This window comes from Ursus americanus, chromosome 27 (assembly GCF_024610735.1).
Source record: "Ursus americanus isolate L20-20 chromosome 27, mUrsAme1.1.p, whole genome shotgun sequence".
Taxonomy (NCBI): domain Eukaryota; kingdom Metazoa; phylum Chordata; class Mammalia; order Carnivora; family Ursidae; genus Ursus; species Ursus americanus.
Genome location: NC_142153.1, coordinates 38443050 through 38468458, shown reverse-complemented (window position 1 = coordinate 38468458; position 25409 = coordinate 38443050). Strand labels below are relative to the sequence as shown.

The window sequence follows — 25409 nt, the reverse complement described above, 5'->3', positions numbered from 1 at the left end:
TAGAGCCCTCTTTGTTCATCCTTAGACTTATAATCATCAAGCATTGGGGATATAATTTTACCAAGCAAATTGGAAGGTAACAGATCAAATCCTTATCAGAAAGCCTAACTCATCGTTTTAACAGGGTCCTTCGCCCTTTACATGAAACATTATATTCAAGAAGAACAAAAACGCATTTCAGAGTTTCCAAAGAGTTAATGGCCAACGCTTATATTCCAGGCAGCATAGGACCAAGATCGTCACACTCCTGTCAACCACGGAAGACAGTGGCTTCTATAGGGGTGGCCCAAGTTGTAAGGTCTGTTGGAATGGCTTTCGTCTTTAGAGTAGCAATGCAATTCGTTGGAATTTTATTATCTTTCCTGGGATGGGTTTTATCCATGATCACAACTTATTTACCACATTGGAAAAACCTCAATCTGGACTTAAACGAAATGGAGAACTGGACCATGGGACTCTGGCAGGCCTGTGTCATTCAAGAGGAAGTGGGGAGGCAGTGTAAGGACTTTGACTCCTTCCTGGCTTTGCCTGCCGAACTCAGGATCTCCAGGATTCTCATGTTCCTGTCGAACGGGCTGGGGCTCCTGGGCCTGCTGGTCTCCGGGGTTGGCCTGGACTGCTCGAGGATTGGAGAGACGCGGCGGGGCCTCAAAAAGGGACTGCTGATCCTGGGAGGGATTCTGTTCTGGGCAGCAGGTGTCACGGTCCTGGCTCCGGTGTCCTGGGTCGCCTACCAGACGGTGCAGGAGTTCTGGGATGAGACAGTGCCAGAGATCGTGCCCAGGTGGGAGTTTGGGGAAGCCCTCTTTCTGGGCTGGTTTGCTGGGTTTTCCCTCCTCCTGGGAGGTTGCCTGCTGACCTGTGGAGCCTGCACCCCCCAGGCTGCCCCGGCTTCGGGCCACTATGCGGTGGCAGAAACACTAACTCAGTGTCCGTACCTGGAAAATGGAACCGCAGACCCGAGAATGTAAGACTTTGACGGGACAAAAGAGACGCATCTTTCCACACCAATTGTGCTGCGGGGTCTGCCCTAGAAAGGGGTCTTTGTTACATGACTAAATCCGTGCTGCTCACATGTTCTCATTAAATAATGACTTTTCTATTCTAGATCCCCCTGCCCCCCAAAATCTGGAGAGGTAAGAAAGAGGCAAGTCTTATATCTAAAAGAAAATTATCATGGTAAGCATTACGTAGGTATTGGCAAAAATAATTTCATCAATCTGGTTATTTAAACCAAAATGTGGTGGTGGCTGTCCATTGTAGTATTAAGTTTTAATGTGCTAATTTTCTATTAGAAACTTTGTTTTTGCTGGTAGCTGGAAATTTGTAGTTTCTATTTCCTAAAGGAAAACCCAATCTGAAATCCTTTAAACATCCTGCGTTAGCCACAGCACGTGTTCAGCTTGTCCCGAAGTGTTATTTCCACAACAGTGACTTCGGTCTCCTTTGAACAGAGGTGGCCTGTGTTTAGGACATTAGTGGGCACCCGTATGATGATGGCACTGGATAAGGCTGATGGCTTTCAGTCCTTTATGATATTCTCAGACTCAAAATACCGGCCAGTCTCACCCTCTCGTCTCTTCCTTCAAAAGTTTCAATCTAAAAAAGACGAACAATTCCAAAACTGTTTTGTGCTTGATATCCAGATACTGACAGTTCCCACTTGCCCTAATAAAAACTTTCCTTTGTTCCATTAAAAATGATCAGCATGGGGATATTTACTTTAGTGGTGAACTGGCAGAGATGTTCATTCCGACCTACCAAGTCCTATTGCTTAATTGCTTAACTTTCCCACAGCATAGAAAGCACATGTCAGCAAAGAGAACAGAAAGCGTGCACGCACAGGTGCACGGATGTGACAGGAAGGCAGGGAGTACGTAGACTTGGCATTTAGGGCTCACATGGTTTCATGGGTTATGTGGTACAGGCAGCTCAAGGGTCTTCAAAAAACAGACCCGACTGAAGGTCTAGAGAGATTTCTGATAAGATCTATTTATTTGGTTGAGAAATATTTTTCTTTTAAAAAGGGGTCACAGTCAGTATTACCGCGACACACATACTGAAATCTGACAGTGATAACACATGGCAGTGTGACAGGTGCAATTAGTAAGACAGACAGACAGACAGAAAGCCTTAGAGCTGAATCCAAACTGCCGATGGACCATTTTGCATTTAGACTTCTTAATTCTTCGGCTTGTTAGAAAGATTGGGAACCACCTGGAAGCCACTTGTACGTTAACAATGGAAGGAAGGTTAGGACTGCTTATTGTGATTTCAGAGACACACTGCGACCACAGTCAGCCCCGAGGACGTGAGCGTGGCACTTGGCCACACCTTGGCAGACTTGTTTCCCTGTCCTTTCCTGAGAGCCAGTCAACACAGAATCAAACAATAGCCACTCTGGCAAGAATCCTCTACACACAATGAAGAAATATTTCCGAGCTCTGAAGTGACAGCATAAGGTGTCACACTTCTCTGCACGTCCGTCGAAAGGCAGGAGTCCGCTTGGCTCAGGCTTGGTGATGGCTTTAGTATTTCGAAGTGTGGCACAAGTAGCTGGAATCTCACTGTCTTTGCTGGGATGGGTGTTAGCCTGTCTTACGAACTACCTGCCACATTGGAAAAACCTCAATCTGGACTTAAACGAAATGGAGAACTGGACCCTGGGACTCTGGCAGGCTTGTGTCATCCAAGAGGAGGTCGGGGTGCAGTGCAAGGACTTTGACTCCTTCCTGGCTTTGCCTGCCGAACTCAGGATCTCCAGGATTCTCATGTTCCTGTCGAACGGGCTGGGGCTCCTGGGCCTGCTGGTCTCCGGGGTTGGCCTGGACTGCTCGAGGATTGGAGAGACGCGGCGGGGCCTCAAGAAGGGACTGCTGATCCTGGGAGGGATTCTGTTCTGGGCAGCAGGTGTCGCGGCCCTGACTCCGGTGTCCTGGGTCGCCTACCAGACGGTGCAGGAGTTCTGGGATGAGACAGTGCCAGAGATCGTGCCCAGGTGGGAGTTTGGGGAAGCCCTCTTTCTTGGCTGGTTTGCGGGGTTTTTCCTCCTCCTGGGAGGTTGCCTGCTGACCTGTGGAGCCTGCACCTCCCAGGCTGCCCCGGCTTCGGGCCGCTATGCGGCGGCAGAAACTCAGTATCACCGTCAGCACCGGGAGATGAACAAAGCCCATCTGAAAACCTAAGCCAGAAAGCATCGGGGACGTCCACTCTTCCAGAGATGCCTACTCCTCTCTGGATTTGGTAGGATTTCCTGCTTCAGAGCCACCCATTCATTGTGCTTTAAATTTTCTGAAATGCATTTCCCCCTCCGTGGCTATTCGCTTCTTAAATTGTAATTTCCTTCTAAGACAGCAAAACACCTTTATCTTCTATTCTGAGACCAAACCACTCAAGACTTAATAGTAATCATACTCATTACTGTGAATGAGGTTTCTCAATTTTAAAATAGATTCAGTGATTGCACAGAGCTGGTAAATAAAACATTATATTAGTGCTTACATATCTCTGAAGGTGTTAATTCATAGAGATGGATTATTCTGGCAACTGGGAATATTACTGCCGATCATTTACTGCTTTCAAGTGTGTAAGATCACCTATTATATTGAACCTAAAGTCTTGCTGCATATTTACTGAGATGGACATTAGATTAGACTGAAAAATCGCTGGTTCTTTGAAAGCTTGAGAGGAGAGAGACGTGGGACACATCACCTCCTTTGTAATGAGACACCTCAGTGTCTCAATGGAGCCTTTTCCAAAAGCCAGCCACCTTCCTTCATGCCTTCCTCACCTGGGCGGGAGTGGAGGGTGGCGATCTGCTGTTTGGGGAGATTCACGGGGCAGCCACAGGGGGGCGCTGCAGTTCAAGGGCAGGTGTGGGGCAGCTCTGGGACTACTGCCCCACCAGAGCACAAGACCGGGGCTGGGTTCACCTTGGAGACCCCTTCTTTTACTTGCATGATGAAAATATGCTGTTTTTTTCTATCAGCAATACATATCGCCCAACCAAGAACCATTCCAGCGAACGGCTGGCTTGGGAAGTTCCTCATGATGCATTTGATACTGGCTCGGTACCTGGCTCAAGTGAACTCTTATTTGCACCCATCAGGGAAATTGACTGAATAGTAAACGACACCGAAATTAAGTATGAGGCAATATGCATCTTTGTTTTTAAAAAAAACAAAAATCACTGAACTTTTCTCCACCCACAAACACAGGAAACGTGCAGAAACCAAAGTTAATCTATGTGATGTATTTGCATACTTTTATAGACGAGACAATTAAAACAGAAACATATTCAGAATTTAACCTGATTAAATATTTAGTTCAGTCCTGAGCTTTTGATATTTAATACAATATAGATAAAGTAATAGCAAAAAAAAAAAGATCTTAAATTTGATTTGCATGCTACAGAGATTCAGCTAAACTTTGTTCATTTGGCTAGCAATAGGTTTTTTTGTACCTGTAACTTAGAATCTGATATACAAAATTATAATAACATACTGATAATTCAAACTTGAGAACTAAATATTACATTCTTTTTACCCTGTGCAGAATAAATTCTACCTTTAAAAATAGTATTTATAATATTAAAATTCATAGTGTTCATATGGTTTTGTGATCAAGTTATTAAAATGGTTTGTCGCTGTGACTCATTTGGGTTAGTACAAATACGACAGAATTGTTAAAAGCTGCCTGTAAATACATAACACTACTGCTGAGTTTTAAAGTGTGGAAAAGGATTATATTAAAATAAGTTTGTTTCTCATATTAGAAATGAGCAAATTTTGTAAAATAAAACCAAAAGCGTCTTGGTCACAACTGTTAACTACCAGCCTGAGACAGATTTCATTCTTTTACACTTGTCTGGAACTTTTTGTATTGCAAAAAGTTAACAGTGGATCTGATGAAGATTTATAGAGGTGTAGCTATTCCAATATAGCCCCTTCTATGTCACACACTTAAAAATGGCCAGAACCGAACTATATATTAAACAGAACATAAATAAGACCGTAAATAAATAAACGAAGAAAATAAAATCGTACGGTACAACTACACATAATTCTATGAGCATTTTCGCGGTCAGACTGAGAAGCTGAAAGCAGCTGACCTTCATCTAGCTCTACATTAAATAAACCTCTGCCTTTCACTTTGACCTTGACAAGGGTGAACGGTATTCTCTTTCTAGTTCTCCTTAGTCATCTGATAGAACGAACCGCGCGGCCTTGAACGACTGTGTGCAGTCAATTCACAAGGCTGGTTTTTGTTCAAAGTCGTGTCACATCCAGTTACAGCTTCAAAGACATTTAGACATAAGTGGTGGGACAACTGAGGAAAAAATAATTAAAGTTCTAGGCTCAGAAATTGCTTCATTTGAATTCTGATTCTGATAAAATGAACTTCCCAAAATATGTATAATTACTTTCAAGAAACTAAAAATTCTTGCCGGGGATTCTATCTTAGAAATAGAACTTATCTTTTTTTTTTTAAGGGGTCCATTCCTTTAAGATGATTTTTGCATTTCTAAAAAAAAAAAAAAAAGGATTTAGTTTGTTACAGAAGATGGCTAACCAGAAATTGCCTCTTCCACTATAACTGACTGAATGATAAGTAGGATTTAAATTGCATAAATACTCGATATTTTAAAAGCCTTTATGCTGTCAGAGCGACACGGCGGATTTCCTTCTTGTAAGCCGTGCCTGGGCTGGGGAGCGGGGAGGACACTTGAGTCCGTTCCTCTCTCTACATGAGTTCATCTGGAATTGTTTTCTGAAACAAATGCCTCGGCCTATACTTCGAACTGATAGTCTCCCCAGGCACACTCTTTTCTTGGTCTCCTTACCACAAATTACAGAGAGCAGCTCTGAAAAATGAGAGCTGCAAAATAATTTCTAGTGAACGTGAGAAATCTGTTTATTAATAATGTGTTTTCTAAAAAAATTTTTGGCAACTTCGATTCAATCAAGATTCCTGTTTCCCCAAAGGAGCGCTCATGCGTTTCCCTCCGCAAGGCTGGCGCTGTGTCCTTAGAGGGCCGGCGGCCGCGGTCTCGTCCCGGGCTCCGTCCTCATGCCGCGGACGGCAGCTCAGCCGCACGCCCGGAAGCCCTCCTTGGAACGCGTCCGCAAATCCCGGTCGTGCTGGAGGCAGCAGGTGCTCCCTGACGAGCTGACCTGAGTGTGGCTAGGGTACCTGGCTTTCTCCCTTCCTCTCCCTACCCATTCTGTGACAAATCACAAGGTCTTCACCGTAGCTAGGAGCACCGCCCCCTGCGGCCTGAGATTCTCACTCAGCGTCCTGTTTTCTTTAGACTAAAAGAAAAGGACAAAAAGGAAGTCGTTTTAAGGAAACAAGTGCAGCAACACAGGTGACAGGGTGAGCGTGACACCTGTTTCGAGCGGACGTGGAGCTGGACTCTCATTCGCCTTCAAACTCAAAGAGCTGCCGCCTGGTACAAAGATACCACGTGGGCTGCTGCCATCCTCACGGTGTGCCCGTGAGACAACGAAGGAAAAGCCAAGATCGCCTTCCGCTAAACCGAGTTACTTCTCAACGGCTGGTTCCACGGGCGGCACACTGGGCGCTGCCTTTATCCCACCTGTACGACACACAGCCTACTGGCGATACGTACGTACTGGACGACATCTGTGTACCAGATTATTCCGTTTTGGTTATCGGATTTTTTTCTTCTTTTTTTAAACATACAAGAATTACATTCAAGGTACTTTACAAATTAACATGTTGAAAATCTGATGTGAAATAAAAGCTCTTTAAGAGTTGACAGTTGCGTTACAAAAAGAACCCCCCCAAAAAAACCCCCAAACAAATGTTCAGTCTTGTACCCGCCCTAGGAAGCGATCAGGTGACAAGAGTAGTTGCCTGAGGGGTGAAATCACACATCATCAGCTGGCAGGGGCGGGATGCTTATCCTCGCTCTGGTGAAGTAGGCGATCTTCTCCCTACAGTCGGGGGAGAAATAAACCAGCTCGAATAGGCCGCTGACAGTACTCAGGGACCACTAACAGTAGTCCCAAGAGCTCCGCGTAGTGTCCGCACGCCTGCCTAAGAGATCTTTTCCTTAGGCAGAACTCCATCAAACCGAGATCGTCTTTCCCCTTCACGGGAGGCTATAACGAGCACGGCAGCTCTGGCTTACGGCGAATCACCGACAGACCCTGAATTTCCAGTGTGAGACAGTTTTTAAACCACCAGGGGGTCAGTTATGAGTGCGCCTAAGCCAGGCAGGAGAGGGGCAAGAAGTCCAAAGTCCCGGGGAACTTCTCAGGGACTTCGTAGCAAAGTACATGATGCCCGGAAAATTCTCTAAAATCAATACCATGCTCAGGTCAGGGACACTGGCTGAGTGACCCCATGACTCCCGATGAGGGGGAAAGAAGGAACGTGACTGTACTAAAGGCAAATCTGTCCCGCATCCCGAAGCAGGCATAAGGAGGAACAGCCCGAAAGGGAGACGCTGAGAAAGACCCAGCAAAACGGTTTCAGAGGTTAGGAGAGTATCAAAAAAAAAAAAGAAATAATAATAATAATAGTAAGGTTTTAGGATTGTACAGTTTCCAAAGACAGGAGCAATATACCCACTTTTGTGCAAACTCTTCACATCATACATAGGACCCCATCAACACTCCGAGGGTGTGTGATGTTATGCAGGGCACTTGGTGGCCATAAAGAATAGAACGACAACAAAAAAGAATAAAGCACCGGTCTTCCTTTGAGAAACTGAGAGTCTATGTAGATGGTGGAGGAAGTGTGGGGTCAAGAAGCAAGGGCTGAGGTGGAGAAGCTCCAAAGACAAGGACAGGAGAGAGAAGAAAGGGAGAGGGGCAGAACCGGGGGGACCGGGACAAGAGTTCTCTTTGGTTTGCATCCTGACAGGCAAGGGAGTGTGCTCACGATGATACGAAGGCCTGAAGAAGAACAGGGACCGTCGCTCACTGCTAGTGGGTTTCTCTGGCTCAGGCGGGGGGTTTACATCCCTGAACCAGTGGCCACTTTTGACTCCTGATTTCGAACTTCCCTTGAGCAATCAGAGGGCCAGGGAACACGGGGCCCCTGATTCCAGGTGAAACAAGCAGGTGGTGGGGGGGTGGCCCCAGTGCTGGTGGCAGGGCGCCCCAGACGCCCCGGGGGAGGATCCCTGACCCGGCACGACTCGGGGCCTAGGAGGGGCCCAAGGAACGTCTGTTGAATGAGTGAACAACAGAAGCCTAGAAGATCTATGCCTTTCTGTACTTTCTCAGTGAGATGTACCAACTGCCTCTAAGAGCGGCGGCGGGGGGGGGGGGGGCACCCCGAGTTCTTGGGAGCCAGGCTTGAATCGGGTCAGGGCCGCTGCCAGGGGAGTCTGTAACCTCGGGAAGGGCACACGGAGGCATATACGTTCACAGCGGCACAAGAGGATTTGGGCTCTCGTTTGTGAGTGCGAACTTCCAGCATTAATTCAGACGCGCGAGGACAAGCCTTAAGTGTGGCGGGCCGGGCGCTTTACCTGAAGGACTGCACCTGCCGTGGCACCTTCCGGCTCTGCTCCCGGAGCCGGCACACGTCCTTGGAGGCTTGCCTCATCAGTTTCTCCGCATTCAAACCCTGCTTCTGCTCTTCTTCTGACTGTTCAGCCTGGCAAAGGAAAAAAACCCACAAAACCCCACAGAACACTAATTAAAAAGTTCCGAAGACGTGCTGTAAGGCTTGAGAGCCTGGGCACTGAGCCGGAGCGCAGCGTGGGCAGCGATGGGGGTGGTGACGGTGTCCCCTCTCGCCAGCAGGGGGCGACACTCGCGCGCCGCGGCTGATGGGGCAAGTTTATTTCACAGCATTTCAAGGATCTTACTACATGGGTAATATGTGATCATTTTATTGCGTCTGGAAAACCTAAGACCCTCAAAAAAGAAATGAAAAACTACTTACAGCACTGTGACCAAGAAATATCTCCTAACATTTCAACCTCTTACTCATCTTTTCAAACTTTTTTCTATCTTATCCTAATTTTAAGTTTGTTGAAGTAGAATTTACATAGCAGGTTAGCTTCTTTTACTTAGTAATATGCATTTAAGATCCTTCCATGTGTTTCCATGGCTTGGTTGCTCATTTCTTTTTAGCGCTGAATAATACTCCATTGTTTACAAGTACCACAGTACAAGTACCATCACTCACTAAAGGATATCTTGGCTGCTCCCAAGTCTTGGCAATTATAAAGAAAGATGCCGTAACATCCATGTCCGTAACTTTTCAACTCCTTTGGGTCAATACCAACAAGTGGGACTCCTGGATCATATGGCAAGGGCATGTTTATTTACTTTTGTAAGAAAACATTAACCTGCACCTTACACTACATGTCAATTACATCTCAATAAAGCTGGGGGAACAAAAAGAATTGAAGAAAAAAAAAGCCATAGTGTCTCCAAAGTGGCTGTACTATTTTGCATTTCCACCAGCAATGAACAAGAGCTCCTACTGTACAGCATGTTTGTCAGCATTTGGCGTTGTCAGTGAAGCGTCAGTGTTCGAGAGTTTGGCCATTCTAACAGGTGTGTAGTGGTAGCTCCCTGTTGTTTTAATTTGCAGTTCCCTAACGACGTACGATGTGTAAAACCTTTTCATATGCTTATTTACCATCTGTGTATCTTTTTTGGTGAGGTGTCTGTTCAGGTCTTTTGTCTACTTTTCAGTTGGGTTGTTCATTGTCTTATTGTTGAGTTTTAAGAGTTCTTTGCATATTTGGATAACAGTCCTTTATCAACAGTTCTTTACAGATTTGTATTTAGGCCTACAATCCATTTTTAGTTAATTTTTGCTAAGTGTATAAAGCCTGTGCCTAGATTTTTTTTTTTTTTTTTTTTTTTTTGGCATGTGGATGACCAGTTGTTCCATTTGCTGAAAAGACTCTCTTGTTCCATTATATTGCTTTCACTCCTCTGTCAAAAGTCAGTTGACTCTATCTATATTTATATGGGTCTGATTCTCGGCTATGATGCTCCATTCATCTATTTATCTGTTCTTTCATCAATACCACACTGTCTTGATTACTGTTGCTTTATAGTAAGTCCTGATGTTGGGTAGTGTCAGTCCTCCAACTCTGTCTCCTTCCATATTGTGTTGGCTACCATCTGTCTTTTGTCTCTCCATGTAAACTTCAGAACCAGTTTGTCTATATTCACAAAATAATTTGCTGGGGTTCTGACTGGGATTGCATTAAATCTACGGGTCAACTAACATTTTTTTTTTAAAGTAGGTTCTACGCCCAGTGGAGAGCTTGAACGCATGATCCTGAGATCAAGACCTGAGCTGAGATCTAGAGTTGGATGCTTAACCAACCGAGCCACCTAGGCGCCCAAGGAAGAACTAACATCTTGACAATATTAAGTCTTCCTATCCATGAGCATGGACTATCTATTAATTTAGTTCTTTGATTTCATCCAAGAGGTTTTGTATTTTTCCTCATTTAGGTCTTATACATATTTTGTTAGATCTGTAACAATTTCATTTTGGGGGGTGCTAATTATATGGTGTTTTTAATTTCAAATTCCACTTGTTCCTATAGAATGAAATATAGAAAAGCAATTGACTTTTTATATTAACTGTGTATCCTGCAACCTTGCTACTGATTTCCTGTTTTCAATGTCACTGATTTCTACTCTAATTTTTATTTCTTTTCTTCTGATTGCTTTGGATTTAATTTACTCTTCTTTTTCTAGTTTCCTAAGGCAGAAGCTTAGATTATTGGCTCTAAATCTTCTTTTCCAGTATATACATTCACCACTTAAAAATTTCCCTCTAAACATTGCTTTTGCTGCATCCCACAAAGTTTGATAAATTGGCTTTTCATTTTCATTTAGTTCAATGTATGTTTTCTCCTGAGATTCCTTTTTCTGAACCATGTGTTATTTAAAAGTGTGTTGTAAGGTCTCTAAGAACTTTCAGATTTTCCAGCTATCTCTCTGTTACTGATTTCTAGTTTTATTCCCTTGTGGTCTGAAAGCAGGCACTACATGATTTGCATTCTTTTATATTTTTAAGTTGTATTTTATGGCACAAAACATGGTCTCTCTTGGTGAATGTTCCATGTGAGCTTGAGGAGAATGTGAATTCTGCTGTTGTTGGATGAAGTAGTCTTTGGATGTCAATTATATCTAGTTAATTAACAGTGTGGTTGAATTCAACTGTGTCCTTGCTGATGTTCTGCCTTTGGGATCTGTCCATTTCTGACAAAGGGGTGTTCAGGTCTCCAACTGGAAGAGTGGATCTATCTATTTCTCCTTGCAGATGTATGTATCAGTTTTTGCCTCACAATTTTGATGTTGTGTTGTTAGGTGCATACACATTAAGGACTGTTATCTCTTCTTGGAAAACGGATTCCTTTATCACTATGTAGCGTCCTTCTTTATATCTGAGAACTTTTCATGTCAGCTGTCACCCCTGTATCAGATTAATATAGCTACTCCCACTTTGTTTTGATTAGTGTTAGCATGGTATATTTTTCTCTATCCCTTTACTTTTAGTCTATATTTGTTTTATATGTAAAATGGGTTTCTTGTAGACAACATATAGTCGGGTCTTGCCATTTATTCAACTCTGACAATCTCTTTGAATTGGCAAAGTCAGGTCATTAATGTTTAAAGTGATTATTGAGGGGCACCTGGCTGGCTCCGTCAGTAGAGCATGGGACTCTTGATCTTGGGGTTGTGAGTTTGAGCCCCATGTTGGGTGCAGAGATTACTTAAAGTCTTTAAAAAAAAATAAAGTGGGGGCGCCTGGGTGGCACAGCGGTTAAGCATCTGCCTTCGGCTCAGGGCGTGATCCCGGTGTTATGGGATCGAGCCCCACGTCAGGCTCCTCTGCTATGAGCCTGCTTCTTCCTCTCCCACTCCCCCTGCTGTGTTCCCTCTCTCGCTGGCTGTCTCTATCTCTGTTGAATAAATAATAAAAATCTTTTAAAAAAAATGAAGTGATTATTGATATGGCTGGATTGATATCTACCATATTTATTATTGTCTTCTTGTCATTGCCCCTGTACTTTGTTTCTGTCTTTGCCTTCTACCCTTTTGCTGCCTTCTGTGGTTTTAACTGAGCACCCTATATTACCCTTTTCTCTCCTTTCTTAGCGTATCAATTATACTTCTTTTTAAAACATTTTTAAAGTGGTTCTCCCATATTTTGCAATATGCAAAACACCACAGTACTGTCTGGGTAGTGCACAAACCATATAATAATATTACTAATATCTCTGTTGCCCCTTGTATCATTGCTGCCATTCATTTCACTTACACACAAGCATATACATGTCAAATACATTGTTGCTATTATTATTCCAAACTGTTATGTTAGATTAAGAATAAGAAAAATAAAAGTTTTAACTTTACTGTCACTAATTCCTTCTTCAACGCTCTTCTTTTCCTTATATAGATCCTAGTTCCTGGCCTATACTATTTTCCTACTCTCTGAAGAGCTTCTGTTAACATTTCTTGCTAGGCAGGTCTACTGACAACAAATTTTCTCAATTTTCATTTGTCTGAGAAAGTACTTCTTTCAGTTCTGAAGGATAATTTTGTAGGGTATAGAATTCTCAGTTGGTGGTTTATTTTTTCTCTCAAAATAAATATTTCACTCTACTCTCCTAGCTTACATGGCTTTGGAGAAGTCAGATGTAATTCTTTTCTTTGCTCCTGTAGAAGTTACTTTGGCTTCCTTCAGGATTTTTCCTGTATCTGTGATTTTCTGCAGTTTGAATGTGATACGCCTGGGTATAGGGTGTTTTGGTTTGTTTGCTTTGCATTTATCCTGCATGGTGTTCTCTGAGCTTCCTGGACCTATAGTTTCATGTCTGACACTAATTTGGAGAACTTCTCAATCATTATTGCTTTAAATATTTCTTCTGTTTTTCTCTTTCTTGTGCAGGTGTTCCCATTATGCCTAAGTTACACCTTTTGTAGTTGTCCCACAGTTCTTAGATATTCTGTCCCCCCCCCCCACCGGTTTTTTTTCTCTTTTTCAGTTTTGAAAGTTTCTATGGACATTTCCTCAAGTTCAGAGATTTTTTCTTCAGTCATATCTATTCTGCTGACAAGCCCACCAAAGGTGTTCTTCACTTATTTTAGTGTTTTTGACGTCTAGTATTTCTTTTTGATTCTTAGAATTTCCTTTTTCTTTCAGCTTATAATGACCATCTATTCTTGTATCTTGTCTACTTCTCCCATTAGAGCCCTTAGTGCCTTAATCATAGTTGTTTTAAATTCCTGGTCTCCTAATTCCAACATTCCTGCTATGTCTACATCTGATTCCGACACTTTTTCTGTCTTTTCAAACTGGGTCGTTTTTTGTCTTTCAGTATGCCTGGTGATTTTACATGGAAGGCCAGACAGACATTATGTACCAGGTGAATGGAACTCTGTACGCAGGTCTTCAGTAACGAAGCGGGGGCATGGGGGACAGGAAGTCTTCTATAGTCTTATGATTAGGTCTCAGTCTTTTGGGGAGCCTGTGCCCCCAACTGAGAACTTCACAAGTGCTTCTCAGCTCCCCCACCCACCCCTTAGGTGAGACAGGGTGGCTGGAGTGGGTATTTATCTTCCCCCAAGTTGGTTAGGTTCTCACAAAACCTTTGTAGATTAGACTCTAGTAAAACAGTTGTTCCTGAGGACAGCTCTTATTAACAGAATGCTCTGGCTATTTCAGAATGGCCACTTTTTTCTTCTCCCTCCTGGAAGCACAGGAGATTTTCTTTTCTGAGGACCTAGGAGAGCTCCTAGATGGGAATTCACATAAGCGTGGGGGCGTCCCAAGGCCGGTCCCCTGGAGTTTTTAACTCTTAGGCTTGTCTACATGGAGCCTCCAGGATTTATCAATTATAGTTTAGGTTCTCCTAGTTTCCGCTCTGGTGAGTTGTCATTTTCTGTGCTGCCTGTCTCTCCAATTTTGGGGGCAATGTTTTGACCCACGATCTATTTTCCTGACAGATCTAAGAAGAGTTGTTGATTTTTCAGTTTGTTCATCTTCTGTCCTTATTGTCAGGGCAGAGTAGTGATTTCCTTATAGGCCAGACCAGGAAATGGAAGTCCCTAACTTTTTAATAGTTTAATAACATCCTTTAATAGCTATAGCATAACTATTTAATTAACCTTCTGGAATCACATATTTAAATTATTTCCACATTGCAATGTTCATTCAAGTGGGAGTTAGCATTTAAACATCTAGATAAATGTACATCTGGTTACATTAGATTTAGAGAGGATAAAAGCAGGCATGTCCTGTGTATTTTGAAAATTATCCATAATAAGAGTATATCTGCACGCGTCTGTATCTACATCCATATCCATATAGAATTCTGCATTTTTATTACCCCATGATCAGGGAGAAAATAATCACAATTTTGTTTAATTTGACTTAGAGCTTAAAAACACATCACCTAAAAGGACAATTCCTTAGTTACATAAGTAAACTGTGAAATAGGAAATGAGGCTTAGGTATAAATGTGCTACTTGTTACTCCTTGTCCCTTCATATTACGTGACTTATCCATTACAAGGAAGCCGACCTCCACAACGGCACTGACTCCCACTAGCAGGTAAAGCTAAGAGGCTGCCTGGTTGTTAATTTAGGGTTTTGGCTCACGGTTTGCCCTGGGGTCTGAGCTGTTTACACAGGTCCATAAGCTTCAGAAGGGTGGGGACTACGTGTGTTTAACATAATTTCTAGAGGTTCAAGTGCACAATAAAGATTTTCAAGCCAGTGGTTTGTTTTTGAAAAATGCCTCTATTTGCAGAAGGTGCTTGTGATGTTGTGTTATGAAATGAATTATTTTAAGTCAAGTGGCTGGAGACTTCACACTACATACACACTTAATGAAGGGAAATCTCATCTAGAAGCAGTCTTGTCAATGCGCACTTAAAAACAGTAGTTATCCTCACCTGACAGAAACAGAAATCTAATTTAAGTTACTTCGAGTTTTGGGAAAGAGTGAGATCTTATAGATATGTGAACTTGCTTCTGGCATTTGTTTGGGAAGGTTTAAGAAAAGGAATTCTAAACAGAAGTTTTGGTGGTGATACAGGGTAGCTTCTCTCTCCACTCTCCCTCCTAATCCTCTCCAGGGTGTTGGGGAAACCGAGCTAGCCACGCACGCTCTAGGAAGCTCCCTTGTGCTGGATGCAAACACACCACTGCTCTAACTCCAGCGGAAACCACTGTCCCTTTCATCCTTGACAAGATGCACCGTGACTTGGTTTATTCAAATCTGTGTCTCGGGCTCTGTTTGGCACATTTCCTAAGTATCAGCCATTTGCACAACGAGACACCCGTGGGCAGCACAGGAACCGGAGAGTCTTTTCAAGGCACCCTTACCCTGCCCCCCTTTTGGAAGTGGCTTGAGGGTGGGGCCTTGCCTGCCCTCCTCGGGGCCAGACGCCCCAGTGCCTCCACACACCTGCACACAGTGGGGGTGCAGTGGACACAGGCTGAAGGAACGAGTGTCAGTCTGTGGGAAAAACAGGTGTGTAGATGACGATCTTTTTATGATTTACATGCTTCAGTAACTCGCAAAAGATTTAGAACAGCCTTGGGTTCTCTCTGATGGTGACTGACTACCAACAAAGCTCTCCAGAAGGCCAGAAAATAAAAACTGATGGATTTAGATTCGGATTTGAGCAAACACCTGAACTTCTTTAACTTGAAAGGTGTTCAAAAGACAAATGATTGAGTGAACAAAACCACTGTAACTCAAATAACATATAGGTATAGAAAGAGGCCTTTCAAGGAGAAAAACTGGACATAACAGAAAAAGGGCACTGGGTATGAGCAGGCATTCACAGAATAAACACAAATGGCAAGTAAAAATGTCTTATCAAAGTGACACCATTCTCATCTACCAGACTCAACATTTAAGGGACTGAGAGTCCAAGGGACAGCAGGGTGTATGTCCCAATGCTTGAGCCTCCAGAGGTGAGAGGACTGTGCTAGCACTGCCCAGGAGGAAGCATCTGGAGTCACATCTGGCCCCCCCAAGGGAGGGGAGTTAGGGGCCAGGGAGACTCAGCTCATCTGGGGGGTCCCCGCCCTGAGCACTGCTCAGCCTCTCTCCCCATGGCCTCGCAAGTGTTGTGCTCCAATAACACACTATGAAATGTAGCCCTGCTTAGTGGGGGACACTCGTCACGGTGGTGGCAGCTGGAGTTGTGAAGGAAATGGTTGGGAAAATTCAGAATGTCGGTGTTTGTTGGTAGCTTAGAGCAAAGTCTTACAAGGCAGTGATCAACTCAGGCCAGAAGTCAGCACTGGCACAAAGAGAGGGAAGAAAAACCAGCTTTGCTATGAGTGCTCACCTGCCGCCTACAATCTTAATTGACTGGACAATCCCATCGTTGAGACCCTTCTGGACTTGAAAAAGCCACGTCTTTCTGTTATTCACTTAAGCAGTTATAAAACTGGAAGGAGAGAAGATGGTGCCGGCAAAAAGGGATTATAAGGATCTTGTCTTCCCACATGCACCCACTGCTTCAGACTGTCAAGGCCAGGAAGGGAAAGAACAAGGTTTCAGCCTTATTAGACATGACAGGGACAAGATCTTTGCCTGTGGTTCACAGCCAAACTGACAGGACCAGCAACTCTACTACTAGGCATTTATGCTTTGGAAACACTACTGAATCCGGAATGGTGTCCCAAAATGTACTGGAATTCTCATTTTCACACTGTCCAATAATGAAAATTTGGGACATTGCCATTAGAATAAATAAATAATTATGATACACAGGTGTAGACAGGTGAATGACTTAAAAATAATTAATTACAGCCACATTTACTAAAATGAAAAGCTGTTCTTCATATAAGAACACAGAATTAAGTGGGGGGAGGGAAACCACGTTTCACGACAATTTGTCTTCATGATCCTATTTTTGTGTAACCCTTCCAAATAACACTCACACACACAGACAGCATAAGAAAGAGCTAGAAGGACAAATGCCAAGGGGAACGGGACTTCAAGGAGGCATCGCTGCTTTTTGCTTTACACAGTTCTGTATTATTTGGATTTGAACAATAAGCATATGTTAATTTTTTAACTAAAGAAAATCTTTTTAAATTTTAAAATATTCTCAAAGCGCCAGGGTACTATTTCATTGAAAATCTGAAAATAAAAATGCTGTGGCACTTTCGGAAAGATGAGATTTTTAAAAATTTCCTTATCCAGCCAGTACTTATGAAGATCAATCATACTCACACCACTTTATGGGAAGCTAAGTATCCTGCACAAGGGCATTCCTAGCACTTCGCTACTCAGAACCCCCTGCGTTAACTCCTGATTTTTTTCACAATGGAATCCTTTTCCAGATATTTTTTACTGCCCTACTTTCCTCTCCCTGTTTTGAAAGATTCTGTTTAGAAAATTGGCCCTTATTTGCTAAGTAATTCTCTTATTTTGCAATTGGTGAGATAGTTTAGCTGTCACTCGGAGCTTCGGATTTGACGTCATTCGAATTCAAAGGGGACAAATGGGATCTTTTAGTAACTTTGTGAAGTCTTATCCTTAGCAAACGGATACTTTTTCATTAGGTCCCAGAGAGGGAACCACTGCCTTGGTAAACAGAAACAAATGATTTCTCCCGTGACATGGTCTATCAAATGGGTGAACTGGTTAAGTACTGCTGCTATCCTAGTCCTTGGCAACACGGAACATGAATAAACCAATCTTAACGGACAGATCGGCAAAGGCCAGAGAAAGAAGGTACGAGCTGGATATACTTAGGCAAGAAAATCTGGGCCAGTTTCTCCAAGATGTATTTTATCAGATGAGAATTACAACAGGCTCCCCGGGTCCTGTCCTGTCTTCGGTCACCTTCCACGGGACTGGAACTGCGGGGGTCTGTTCCACCCTCTGTGGAGGAGCCCCGGTAAGACGGTCCCTCTAAATAAGGCTGACGGCTGTTTCCTTTCCGGCCTGTTTGCGGGCACTGCAAAATCACGTTGAAATCTGGTTTGTTCTGTGCAAAATAAGACTGGCCATGGAACATATTCCTTTCCCCAGTAAATAAGAGCGTACTTCACTGCAAACTACACTTGTCTATGTGTTTGTATCTGTACCCACACATCTGCATCTTTCTCTCAAAATCTGGGTGACAAAATACAGCATGAAATTCTCGTCAGCTGTTAATAATCAAGAGCAAGCCAACTTTCAGGCAGTTCGATCTCCATGCTGAATACTTCATTGTAATCCTTAAGGCTTATTTTGTTGAAAGAGGTGTCTTAGTATCTTTGACACATAATTTTCTTCGCAGATTCTAGCTTTAAAAATGTTAACATCCGTATTATTTTAAGCTTTAAAAAAGGCTAGCATCACAGAACTTTGGCGTTTTGACAGGGAAACGCTCTGAGGAAGAAAAAGAAATTTCTGCTTTGTAAGCACCATGAGGTTCCTTTGGAAAAATACCAACGCTTCCTCAGCACCTCTCTCCCCTTCTCACCCAACAAGGCACGATAAGCTGCCTGGTTCACAGGATCGGAAGCCACTTTTTATGCCCCAGATTCCAGAAGTACGATTAACCTTTAGTTTATGTGATGGGAGACTGACCTGCAGAAAGGTCCAGTGGTTTACTTAAGGCCATGTTGAGAAGCCTAACGGAATAAGGAACACGATCCAGCCTGAATTTACGGTCCTACGTTTCTCACTCTGCTTCCTGAGGCGTCGTACAATACACAGAGCCACTAACTCTGATTCGGTTTTTATTCTGAGCTACAAAACAGACCTTCAACCACAAAGGAGGAAGGTTAGGGAGTGCGACCCTGAGACCTGGCAGCTTTCCTGACAGGGGAGGCAAATCCAGGATCTGCTGCTGCCTTCAATTATCTGCTTTTCTGGGAGCTGTATTTTTTATGGCAATTGGCGTGGGATTGCCTCTTTGCTCACCGTTAGGCATTTAACGACGGTGCTGCTGAAAATCCCACAAATCACCACTACGTCAGGGAGATGGTGGGAATCAAAGGGCAGCGTGTGTGTCCGCGTGTGTACAAAGAAGTGGATGTGGAAATGAGGAGCAAGCAGGAGAGAGAAGTCCAGAGTGGTTACGAACGTTTGTGGCCATAATAAAAGGTACACCACTCAAATTACTGTATTTTCGCAGACGAGGCTATTCCAGACTTTAGTGGTGAGAAAGCCAAGTATACAACTCAAGTAGTCTCTATGTAGAATTGATAAACATAAGAGGAAAAACCAGCTGTACTCGGGAATCAGATGGTTTTACGACGTATGAATGCCACTGGCTTTGAGAGCTCCATCCTGCCTGTGGCTTGAGACAATAACCGTCCTCAGGCAGAAGGACGACAGGACGCAGGGACGGCAGGCTGAGCACAGCTCCTACGGTTCAGTACGAGCGCTGCTCTAGTGACCTGTGGAAGACCCAACCGCGGCCGCCTTTAGATGAAAAAGCCTCAAGGAATCACATCTCACCTCGGACTTCAGAATTCTCGAAGCACGGCATGTGCCCTAACGGTTTGGCTGCCGGGCCACGCAGCCTTCAAGGTCCACACACTTCTCTGCATCTTCACTTATACTGAAAGCGTATTAGATCTGATCTCAAACATCACAGATTTTGCAACGGCAAGGGATCTCGGGGGTCATCTAATCCAACCCCTTATTTTGTAGATAAAATATGTAAAATCCTATTTGAGCATGGAAAAAAAAAAGCCACAAGTAGGCACATTTTTATGGCATTTTATAAGGCTGATTGGTCTTTAGTTTTGTTTGTTAGACGAGGAAGGAAGGAGCTGTGACAGGAAGGAAGGGGAATGGCAGTGAGAAAGCAGAGCTGGCCAAGAGTACGCGGCGCCCACCCCGCCGCGCTCCCGGGCCTTCACTGCCAGTCACTCTCTTCCTCCACACTCAGACCCTCAACTAGGACCGCCAACGTCTACCAAAGACTTCACCAGATATCAGCAGGCTGGGTAGAGCACTGAGCCCTGCACTGTGCACACAAATATAGCATTTTGTTTATATGCACATCAACTCTAACAAAGGAGTTTGTACTGAGCTATTAACAGCGTCCCCATATGACGTTCATGGTAACAATCCAGGGAAATGATAGCAATGGTATGGAAGCCTGAATAAAATTATGAAGACAACCACCTCAGTTCTTAATGGTCCTTAGTTATTTAGATACATCTGCATGTGTAGTCATGCTGGAATTTTCTTGATGAGAACTGGAAAACCATATTCTCACGCTGAATCAGACACCCCTGACATGTCAGCCCAAACCCTCTCCTTTCCTGCTGCCCTTGTGGTCATCAGCTCTCTGTGGGTCTGGGGGGCTTCACGAAGGCACACCCAGGGCCTCCCCTCATGTCCCCTCTCTGAGCCTCCAGCCCCTGCCGTAAGTTCTCCTGTTGAGGCCACATGTGCCGTGGGATTGCCTGGCACCCACACGTACCCCTGGTAGAGCAATTTTTCCCTCCTTCTCCCAGACGACGCCTGTGAGATGCGGTGTGCACGGCTCCCGGGGGCAGGCCCCACGGCGAGCAAGCAGCACCCAGGGGCCGTCTCCTTCCTCCCCTGCCTTGCTTATGCTCTGCTCCTGGGGCTGCACCCCCTTAGTGGCGCAGTGCCACAGGACTGTTTATCCCACGCTCTGCACAATCACAAGCGAATCCTCCTTCAGCTCTTCTTTCCCTCAGTATCTTGCTGTGCAAACTGATTATGAAACCAACCAAGTGCCAGTTCATCGGATAGACAGATCAGAAAACCTCTATTAAGACATAATTACATTTCTAAGCCTAATCATCAATGCAACTTATGTAAAGATGATTATAATCAGCCGTAGTTTATGATGGGGCCAGAATCACGCATAAGGAGGTACAATTTAATGACTAAACAACTGCAAATTAATATAAAAACAAACCACTATTTTACAGAAAAGAATTCTGAAGTGTCACTCTTCTTCTTCTTCTTCTTTTTTTTTTTAAAGATTCCATTTATTCATTTGACAGAGAGAGAGAGAGAGAGAGAGAGAGAGAGAGAGGGAACACAAGCAGGGGCAGAGGGAGGGGAAGAAGGCGGCTTCCCGCCAAGCAGGGAGCCCAAAGCGAGGCTCAATCCCAGGACCCCGGGATCAGGACCTGAGCCGAAAGCAGACGCTCGACTGAGCCACCCGGGCGTCCCCACAAGTGTCACTTTTCTTAAGACACTTTCCAAAGCTGTAATGAGACCTGCTCATGTTGGGCAGTGCTCCGGAGATCTTGAATCTTTGCATTCGTGTTGCCAACAGCAAACGCCCAGGATTACTGAGTATTTCCAGGCAGCTGCAAGGCCAAGCGCCCCGCTCCAGCCTTAGCTGAATGAGCGTCGCTACAGTGGTGGCAGAAGGCCTGCGCCGTGAGCAAAATACATCCGATGCGGCGTGCAAGCGACCTCGGCTGGCGAGGCCAACAGCACGTGGCTTTGTACAGAAGCGTGTTGGCTTGTGCTGAGGTTTTAAGCACGAAAATCCTCACATACCTGCAGCAGCACTTTCAAGAAGATTCTGGTTCTGGTAGGCCCGGGAAATGAGGGCGCCCGTCAGTATTAGAGCCAGCACCCACTTTTCAGATGGTGACTCGCAATGGGGACAATCGAAATGCTGATAATTAGGAGACGAGAGGGGAAAACACCACCCACATCACACAGACGGCTGCCGGAACGACACAGCTGTAACAGTTCTCAATGAGGGCACTTACAAGGGAATTCAGGTCAACTTCGTATTATGCCTGGAAAACCTGCCTGGCGTTCCTATGATTACTTCCGCCAGGAAGAACAGTAGGATTGGCTCGTATGATAGGTATGAAAACAGAGCAGTCGGGGATCGCGGCAGTCTGGAAAGTGTGAACAGGCCACACTCTCTGTATCACTGCCGTGACTTCCCTAGATCGTGACCGTGACCATTACGTGGGATGCTGGGACCGGAATCATCTGTCAGAATTGCTGAGGCTCAGGGCACAAAGCAGTGTCTTCCCTAAGCCCCGAGGTCTGACCTGACAGTATCCCTGCACCCTGAGATTTCAGGGATACTTGGTCCCAGGACCACCAAGGCACAGCCTGGAAGAAGATGACCACAGCGCGGCCATGCCTAACCTCGAGGGCAGGGCCTACGCCTCAGGTGGCCAAGCTATCCTGGGGCCACCAACCGTTTCTCATCACTCTCTCTGTGCGGTATATGACCGTCCACCAGCAAGTCAAGGGACAACTGGGCATTCTAGTGGTGGGTAAGGGGCGAGAGCACCTCGAAACAGGCTAAAATCATGGCCGGCAAGCAAGCTCAGCAGGCTTCCGCAAGGCAGAGGAGACTTTTGCCAAGGCAGAATGGAACACCCACCAGAAGGCACGGTAACACAGAAGCAGCCAGAAGGTGGCCTCGTCGCTCCCCTCGGGCGTTTACATGGGAGTCTGCCCGCTAGGCCAAAGGTGCGCAGGAGAGCAAAGACTTGCGTTAAAGAGATGCTTTTCCTTTATAGGGAACACTTCCGTTCAAGTTCCCCAGAACAGTCCTCCCAGAATTTTCTGCAGCTGGGAACAGACACACATTCTTGACCAGCCCATTAAAGGACAAATCACTAAAATGAACACGTGAACCTCAAACATCAGCTTGTACTTGAGCGCAAGTTCTTAGAGACTCAGCCACGCCATCTAAGTCGGCCGTGCAGAGCTCCCGGGTTTCTGGGTTCTATACTCCTCCGTTTTCATCTACTTGTACTGAGGATTGCTTTAGTAAAGAACAAAAACAAGAGTCACCCTAAAAACTTGCAGACCTTGAGTTATTAACACCAGCAAGTCTTAGGGTGAAAGACTACAGTGAAAGACTAAATCAGGCCCACTGAGGAAACAGTGCATTTGTGACACTTCGATCTCTGAAAGGATGCTGCAACCCTGTGTTTTTCAATCAGGATCAGACAGCTTGGATCCTGCCCAAGCTCTCTCGCTGTAGTTTGTGGAAAACGGACAGGCCGATGTCGCCCACACGTCTCTACCACAGGTTTCCCAAAGAAGCCCCCTCTTTAGAAACCTTCGGCGGCTCCCCATCACAGCATTCGAGACGCTCATCAGGTCTGCCCCAATCGACCTTATCTCCAAGTAGGGAGGACACAGAATAGGTGTCAGAGATGGAAAAATCGAAACGTGGAAAGATGCATCCCACATCTCACTGTGAGTTTTTGACTTTTATTTTTGACATTTAAGTCCTTAATGTATCGGAATTGATTTTTGTAGGTAAGGCAGGAAGCCAATGTCATCTTTTCCCATATGGACGATCTTTTTTCCACAGCTTCACTGACTCAACAGTCCCTCCTTCCGTCGCTGGCCGACCCGCGACCTCGTCACGCAGCAACGCTCTACACGCACGTGCGTCTGTCTCTGGCCCTTATTTCATGCCCTTGGTTGGTTTCTTGACTCCCCCACCGAGTCCTTACTATCTATCGACTTTACCGCCTTAACAACTCCTGATTTCTTGCACGGCAAGTCCCACTCTTTGTTTTTCTTCTCCAGAAATGTCTCGGCTATTCTTTTTCTTCCATTAATTGCATCAATTTCCATGAAGATCCATGCCCGCATTCTGCTGGGAACGACATCGAATCTGCGGTACATTTTAAGGAGAATCGACTATTTCCATAATAGTAATGCTTCCTGGGTCAGGGGTGGCAAACTATGGCTTGCATCTGTTTTTGTAAAGTTTTCTTAGAACACAGCACAGCCCAATATTGAGGCATTCTTGTCTATGGCGGCTCTTGTGTTACTCGGGAGAGTTGAGAGGTAGTGAATGAGAATGCTCTGGCCGAAATATTTCTTCTCGGGCCCATTACAGGAAAAGTTTGCTGACCTCTGCTCTATATGAGTGTAGCATACACTTCTCCATGAATTTAGGTTGTTATTTTTTACTCTCCTCATAAGGTTATTAAAAGCTTTCCCTTTACCACAATACGAATTTTAAATTTATTCCTTGATACTTGATATTCTTTGATACTGTGGTAAAACATATTTTCATAATTAAATTTTCCAGTTGTTTCTGGTTGCCGTATAAATAGCAATGCAATGGACTTTTATAAATGACTCTTCTATTTACGCATCTTGTTAAACTCTCTTATTCTTTGTAGGAACTTGCAGATTTTTAATGTACGCAATATGGTATCTGCCAGTGATGACAGCTTTATTGCCTCCTTTCCCGTCTCTCTGCTTCTACTTTTTTCTTGCCTTACATCGGTTAGAATTTCTAACACAACGCTGAACAGAAGAGTGTTGAATGCCTGTGTTGATTTTAAAGAGAACGATTCTAGTGTTTGTCTACTTAGGACCACATTCGCTTTTGATTATTCTGTCAAGTTAAAGACATCATCTCTTCCTAACTTACCAAGAGTTTTAAACATGAACGAGTGTGGATGTTTATCAGTAATTTCCTGCGTCTATTGAGTTGATCAAATGGTTCTTCTACCTAATCTGTTGAGGGGATTCATTGTACTAACAGATCTTTCTAGTGCTAAAAAATCCTTGTGCAATTCAACGTGGTCAAAATGTAGTATCTTTTCAATATATTGTTGAATTATATTTACTCATATTTTATTTAGGACTTTTGCATCTATACTTACGGATGAAACCGGCCTGTGCTTTTTCCTTGTGGTAACATCTTTGTCTAGTTTTGGTACTGAGGATGTTCATGACATAGAATGAGTTGTGAAGTGTTCTCTCTTTTTCTGGTGTCTGGAAGTTTATATAAAATTGAGATAATCTTTGGGAGTTTGGTGGAACTTCCCTACAGAACATCTAGACCTATGTTTTCATTGTGGACAGATTATTAATTACTGCTTTCATTTCTTTAAGACATACAGGATTTTCAACTGTTTCCCCCTTTCATCTGTTCTAATATGTTCCGTTTTCCTAGATATTTGTCCAAATTGTGGGCCTATATCTTTGATATTATTATCTTTTACATTTCAAAATTATCTGTAATTCTATCCCTCTTTACTTCTACAATTTTCTTTATGTGTATCTTTTTTTCACTGATCTTGCCAGAGCTTTGTCTATTTTTGTTTATTTTAGTTTTTTTCAAATAACCAACTTTTTTGTTTTACTGAGCTTCTCTCTACACACTGGATATTAGATAGCCATTAAAACAAACTAGAAGAACAAGCAGTTCATAGATGAATTTAGCAGTATAAGGTAAAAAAAAGTCCCCCAAATTTTTATAATTACTAATATCCAAGGATCTGGAATTTTAGATCACGACAAATCAAAAACAAACAAACAACAAAAAAAACCCAGAGATGCAACGTTCTGTTTAAATCTATAGTTGTAAAACTCTAATCCAGCTTCGAAAGCCTTGGACCCGCAGGGGTCAAAGGATTGTAATACTTCTCCATCATATTAAAGTTCGTCAATGTCAACCAAGAGTTTGAAAT

General features: G+C 44.0%; 3 protein-coding genes across 5 annotated transcripts in view; 2 read left to right on the top strand and 1 right to left on the bottom strand.

Annotated features, from left to right (window-relative positions):
- The first annotated feature begins 308 nt into the window (after window positions 1–308).
- On the top strand, window positions 309–971 carry LOC123784534 (claudin-24-like). Its single transcript, XM_045785846.2, has one exon. It carries the CDS (start codon window positions 309–311, stop codon window positions 969–971), a length of 663 nt encoding a protein of 220 aa, XP_045641802.2.
- Window positions 972–2490: 1519 nt separating this feature from the next.
- LOC123784555 (claudin-22-like) lies at window positions 2491–3185 on the top strand. The gene has a single exon (XM_045785858.2). It carries the CDS (start codon window positions 2523–2525, stop codon window positions 3183–3185), a length of 663 nt encoding a protein of 220 aa, XP_045641814.2. The 5' UTR covers window positions 2491–2522.
- Window positions 3186–5512: 2327 nt separating this feature from the next.
- The window catches only part of WWC2 (WW and C2 domain containing 2), a 200383-nt gene continuing 180486 nt past the window's right edge, over window positions 5513–25409 (bottom strand). For all 3 annotated transcript variants that reach the window (XM_045785842.2, XM_045785844.2, XM_045785843.2), the window contains exons 22-23: window positions 8507–8634; window positions 5513–6959 (exon numbers count right to left, since the gene is read on the bottom strand). In XM_045785842.2, coding sequence (XP_045641798.2) covers window positions 6893–6959; window positions 8507–8634 — 195 coding nt within the window. In that variant the 3' untranslated portion in view covers window positions 5513–6892. The remainder of the gene's footprint in view (window positions 6960–8506; window positions 8635–25409) is intronic.